The following is a 6,245-nucleotide window of genomic DNA, read 5'->3' as shown; positions in this document are numbered from 1 at the left end:
GCAAAAAGTAATCATCAGGGTACTATGCTTCTTGTTTAGCTTATTAAATAAGATGTCCACCTCTGGACCATCTCTCTTGAAATTCAATAGTTGTTTGTCAATCATCTCTTTTATCTTGAACTTGAAATTTATACAATCCCTGATGGTATGCCCGGGTGATCCATCATGGAACTCACACATTAGGTTGTGGTCATTACCCAGGTGGGTATGGATATGTAGGTGGGGTGCATTTTTTTACATTATATATATATATATATATATATATATATATATATATATATATATATATATATATATATATATATATATATATATATATATATATTATTTTAAATTATTTTTAAATATATAATTATTAATTTATTTTAATATTATTTGAATTAAATTATTTTAGTTATATATTTTTATAATATAAATATGAGGTATACTGTGAGATTTGATGGGATTCATTTTAGAATTATTTTTTTATGGAATATATCAATATTTGAAAAATATAATTGAGTTATTGAAAGAACCGTGGAAATAATAGATATGGATGCTATAAACAACCCGTTTCTCTTTCTACCATATAATGAAACTTTTTTCATGAAATTGTTAGCGCTGTATGATAAATGTTATTTAATCCAGTAGAAGATATCAGATTTAAAAGAAAAATTAAAAGAATACTGCTTCATGAATTTGATCAATAGCAAACGCCCATGAAAAACACTGAACATTTTATTTCTCATCATATCAGATCCAATTACTCCAACTTGCAACAAAGGCTAATAAACAAACCCACCAAACATCAAACCAATCCAAACCACGACCCCAAAACCCACACTCACACCAACACAACTTGCTTTCGACGGAGACGGCGCCGGAGCATCCAAACCCGACGAGTGAATCAGAGGTGGCCACAAGCCACTTTCCGGAGCCTGAGACGGTGGTACAACCACTGTAGATGGCGGGTTATGGTGCCTAACTGCCATGACTAAAACAATAAGCTTCTGTCCTTGTTTACAGTGATCAACATTGCCAGTGATGAAAAAGTAGAGACCCGAATCACCGAGCTTAAAACTCGAATCTCCGTCGTCCATCTTTTGTTTAGGATTGTCGATGTTGCAGGAATCATAGTCCTCCTTTTTCACCACAAGAACTGAATCCCTCTTTTTATTGTACTTGAAATCTACAATATAGTTGAAATAAAAACATTAATATAAAAACATTATGATTATGTAATGTTGAGAAATAATGAATTGGACTTACTGAGAGTGTCATTGACTTGAAACCTGTTTCTCTGAGCCCAATGATTGTAGTAATCAGAAGGCTTGAGAACCCAACCATCTTTACCACCAACATGAAAATCTAGTGCTTGAGATGAGGATGAAAGGAGCAACAATGGTGTTAACAAAAACATAAGACCGAGAAACAAAGCAGAAGAAGACATTTTGGTACTCTAGTTAGGTATCTGAATTGGTGTGTGAAGAATGAGAATGTAGTGATTAGTATATATAGTGGGGATTGAGAGAGATAACCGTTGAGCGTGCATGGGAAATGTATATACAGCGAAAAGAATGTGTTTGCTTGCTGGCAGTGGCATCATCATGTACAGGAACTAGCATGTCATAAATTGCGGGGGTTTCCATATTTTCTGTTTTTTCTACAGTTACATATGGCTACATGAGATGCTTTTCTTTTTACTAATGGTATATTGAGAAATATTTGCATAGAAACAAATTTATATTCAAAAAGAGAAAAGTTTAAATTTAATTTTTTTTTTAATTGTGACCATAGGTGATTGTGATAAAAAACGAAAGAAAAAAATTTATTTTTATCTTTTAAAAAATAAAAAAGTTATGATTAATTGTATGTAAAACCACGTGTTAGGGCGAGTTTATATTCATACCTCAAGCGTTATCCCTCTTAATCCATGTTTTCTAGTGATTATGTGTTTTATTTAATTTGTTTGTGTATTCTAACGTCGGGATCATGTTAATCTTTTCTGTATCGTTTCACTTTTATCAGACGTGTTCGAAGGGGCTAATCTCTTTTGTATCTTTCCAATTTTATCAGATATACCGGAAGGGACTGAGAACGTGATTTACTACCTATAAACTTGTGATACTTGCTCCTAATTATAACTTTTGCCTAATATAATTGAACGAAGACAATTTTTATACCCATTATAAAATATTAAATATTATATATTTGACCAATCAATTAATTGCATTTAATTTTTATTTATATATTTGATTGCTAAAATTTAGATGAAATTTGAATTGTATAAAATAAATTAACTTATTAAATCTTATATCATAATGTTTATATTTTCATTTATTAATTGAAAAAAATTGTATGACTTTGACATTGTCTCTAAAATCTTGAAATAAAATTAAGGAAAGATATTTGATTAAGATGTCTACAATTTGATTGTGCAATAGGACGTGTAAAATGCAGACGTGTCCCTGAGCCAGTTTTTCACGAACAAAATGAATGTTCATTTTGATATGCTTTGTGCGTCAGTGCTTGACAAAATTCTCTAAGAGGTATACTACGTTAATTACTATCACAGTATACTAGGTAGCCATGGGGATAAGACAATGTAACTCTAAAAGTAGTTTACATACCCAACAAGACTCATTAACTACATTAGCAACACCATCGTATTCAGCTTCATCACCAAGGTGAGATAATGTGCGATGGCGCTTGAAAGACAATGAGAGAAAGTTGTCGATAAAAAAGACAGAGTAAGCAGATGTAGATCGTATGGTATCTGGACAGTCGTCCCAATCTGCATTTATGTAATCTATCAACAATGTAGTGGAAGAAGGGTAAAATTGTAGCTCATTGTGACATGTATCTTGAATATAACGCATGATGCGCCTTAGAGCGTGGATGTGATCATCCATCGGATTGTGCATAAAATAAACATATATATTGTATTGTGTAGGACACTGTTGGATTAGGCCCAGTTGTGTGAATGTGGGGTAATGGAAGGTGCGTCATCAAGGCTCCAGTAAAGAGAGTTCATATGGGGTGTTATTTTTGGCACCTAGATTTAGTTTAGTGTCAATTGGGGTAGAACTGGGTTTGCCCAGAGATATTCCATCTCTTTGAATGATTTCTTTTACATTTTTTTCTGAGACAAAAATAAGCCACCAACATGTCAGGTGACAATAATGCCCAAAAAAAAATTCAAGAACCCCAAATCTTTCATAGAAAACTCGGAGCTAAGTGGTGATATGAGAGATTTTTGAAAATCGTCGAAAGAGGCAACAAGAATTATATCATCCGCATATAGTAAGAGATATGTCATATGATAATATTTTTGGTAAATGAAAAAAGAGTTGTCATACTTACTTTGAGAAAATTCTATAGAAGAAACATAGTCGACAAACTAGTTATACTATGCTCAAGGAGCTTACTTTTGAGCTCATACAAAGATTTATGCAGAAGACAAACACGGTGAGGACGCTTTGTATCCTTGTAACTTAAGGGTTGATGCATGTACATAGTTTCTTTGAGTTCACCATGGAAAAAAAATACATTTTTCACATCCAAATGATGAAGGGGTCATGCTTTAGATAACGTATGAATGAGGACAATCCGAATAGTCGCGAATTTAACCACAGGATTTGATGTTTCTCCATAATCAACACGAACTTGTTGACCTGCACCATCACCTATAAGTATAACTTTATGCCTTTTAAAATAATCATAAATCATAAACTCTAAAGTCTTATATTTATGTCTAAAAATCCACATAAAACTAATAACATTAACTTCATATGGACATGGAACTTAATCTCGCGTCCTATTTTTAGTAAGAGCATTATATTCATCTTCTATATCCATTTTCTAATTCGGGTATTTAAGCACAAACATTGGGTTACGAGGGAAATGTGATTTTGCACGTGAGTATGGAAGTCATAATATTTTTGGTTGGTTTTGAAAATACCATGTTGGCTTCTTGTAACAGGTTTGGCGTTTGAACTCAAAGTATGTTGGTAGATGAAAAGTTTGTCAGTTTGATGTGGTGAACTGGGTGAAAAGGGGGGGTGAACTATGTGAAGAGTGATTGGTAGAGATTGATATGGATTTGGTATGGTGGTGTTAACCTAAGATTTTTTACTAGCCTTTTTCTACATGAATGTGAAATGCGAGGTAGATATAAGTATTAAGTGTAGGTAGTTAAGTCGTGTTATCAACACCAAGTTGCAAATTTGACAAATGGAGTTTTCACTAGATATGGTTGGGTGACTCTAGGGAATTTTTGAAAGCAGTGATGGTTTGAAGCAGTTCAAGAACCAAATACACGTGGAAGCACATCAGAATACAAATGTCCACGTAGAAGGATACATGTCGAATGCTGGAGAGATAACTGTTATCAACAATTATTGATGTAACTAGTATATAAGTAGATTTCGACTTTGTAAGGGGGTTCGCACTTCATTCTATTTTCTATAAAATTCACACATCTTAGTCACAAAGATAAAGAATTGTATAAAAATGTATGATTTGCGTTCCACTCTTAATTCAAACATTTTTTATCCAATTGCTTTACTATTTTTCTTCATTTACTTTATCCTTTTAAGAAGTTTTGCATTTACTTCTTTGAACTTTTATCCAATTGCTCTAAATTTAAATATAAAACCTTATAGCATTAATACACTTTTCTCAAACGTTTTGCATATATTGTCCTTTAGGGTTTTTCGAGTTTGATCCTTCAAGTGAACTAAAACTTATGGTTGTTTGCTAAAAATGTAACACCCCAATTAAAATAAGACAATTATTTAATTTAAATTAATATTTTATTTATTAATTTAATTGAATAATTAGAAATTTGGATTATTATTATTATTATTTTGGAATAATAATTATTGGAATAATTACTTATTGGAATATATAAGTTGGAATAAAAAGTCCCAATTTTGGAACAAGGGTTTTCACGTGAAAAGGAACAGAGAAGCGGCTGAAAGAGAAAAAGGGCAAAAGGCAGAACAAGAGAAAAGGAAGAGCTTGAAGCTGCAGAATTTGCCGGATTAACTCAGGTAAGGGGGGTTTATCGTTGATTTAACGGGTATTATATGATAATGTGTCATGGGTAGTGATAAACCTTTGAATTACCTCTGAATTGGATGATTAGGATGAAATTGTGAACTTTTGGGATGAATGAAATTGGGGAAGAATTGAGAGGGAATTCGTAGGAATTTGATGTAAACGTGTTAGGTTTGGTGTAATCAAATAAGATATGAATTGTGTTGACAATGAGGACGATTAATTGATGTAAATTGGACTGTGGAAGGTTGGGTCGGATAGGTTTCGTAATAGGGAAAACCATTGTAGACCTGAAATCTATTTTCTGTAGCAGAGGGTTCTGTTCGCGCGCGATTCGCGGCGCGAAGCCCCGTTCGCGGCGCGAACTGTCAAATCCAGAAGGGTTCTGTGACGCACCGTTCGCGGCGCGAACCCTCCTGCGCGGCGCGAACTGTGCTGTGCAGAAGTGGATATTAAATTGTGATTTCTGTGCTGCGGTGGTGCAGTTTTGGCTGTTTAGGCTGAGTGATGTGATTTAGCTGAGGACCGATGTATTAGGGATCATTTCCCGTTGTTTTGAGAGGCATAGGTATTAGTAGGGTGTGCTAATACTATGATTGATTGTGTGGCATGATATGATATGCTTTCGTGATAATTGTGTTGATGATATGTGATGGTGTGCATTATGCTGTAAATGTATCAGTTATGTATGCATTGTGAATAGACTGTTGTATGACTTATAGTGTGAGCATATTGTCTATTCTTGAATTGTTGTTGATGCTGCATTGCTAGATGATTAGCATGCATGGCATAGCCTGTGGGGCTGTAGCTAATTCCCATTGTGAGGGATTAGTGAGTAAATCGTTGTGAATTGTTGTTGATGTTTGCATGCTAGATGATTAGCTTGCATAGTCTAGCCTTTGGGGCTGTAGCTAATTCCCATGGTGAGGAATTAGTGAGTGAGTCACTAGGTCTCAAATGAGTGGGACTAGTGAGCTTAGTAGCCGTATCCGGAGGGATCGGTGAGCTTGAACTGTAAGTTCAAGAAGAGTCGGTACCGCATATGTTGAGTCTCATTGCATAATGAATGTATGGCATATAATATGATTGGATGTATTCCAGTATTATATGTGTGTTGTGTGTAGTGTTGTTGATGTTGAGTATGGTTGGAGATTATACACATGTGATATGTTATGGTTGAGTATGATGATTGAATTGACGCTGCC

General features: G+C 34.1%; 1 protein-coding gene across 1 annotated transcript; it reads right to left on the bottom strand.

Annotated features, from left to right (window-relative positions):
- Positions 1 to 699: 699 nt before the first annotated feature.
- Positions 700 to 1,489, bottom strand: LOC127106856 (early nodulin-like protein 2). Its single transcript, XM_051044153.1, has 2 exons — positions 1,249 to 1,489; positions 700 to 1,168 (listed from the first exon to the last, which is right to left on the bottom strand). The coding sequence occupies exons 1-2, from the start codon at positions 1,427 to 1,429 to the stop codon at positions 765 to 767; spliced, it is 585 nt and encodes a 194-aa protein (XP_050900110.1). The 5' UTR covers positions 1,430 to 1,489; the 3' UTR covers positions 700 to 764.
- Between the last annotated feature and the right edge of the window lie 4,756 nt (positions 1,490 to 6,245).

This window comes from Lathyrus oleraceus, chromosome 7 (assembly GCF_024323335.1).
Source record: "Lathyrus oleraceus cultivar Zhongwan6 chromosome 7, CAAS_Psat_ZW6_1.0, whole genome shotgun sequence".
In the NCBI taxonomy this organism is placed as follows: Eukaryota; Viridiplantae; Streptophyta; class Magnoliopsida; order Fabales; family Fabaceae; genus Lathyrus; species Lathyrus oleraceus.
This window is presented reverse-complemented; position numbering and strand designations above follow the sequence as displayed.

Coding starts and splice junctions, on each gene's coding strand:
- LOC127106856 (XM_051044153.1), bottom strand. CDS start 1,429: ATGTCTTCTTCTGCTTTGTTTCTCGGTCTTATGTTTTTGTTAACACCA. Junction 1,169..1,248: donor TCAAGTCAATGACACTCTCA/GTAAGTCCAATT, acceptor ACTATATTGTAG/ATTTCAAGTACAATAAAAAG.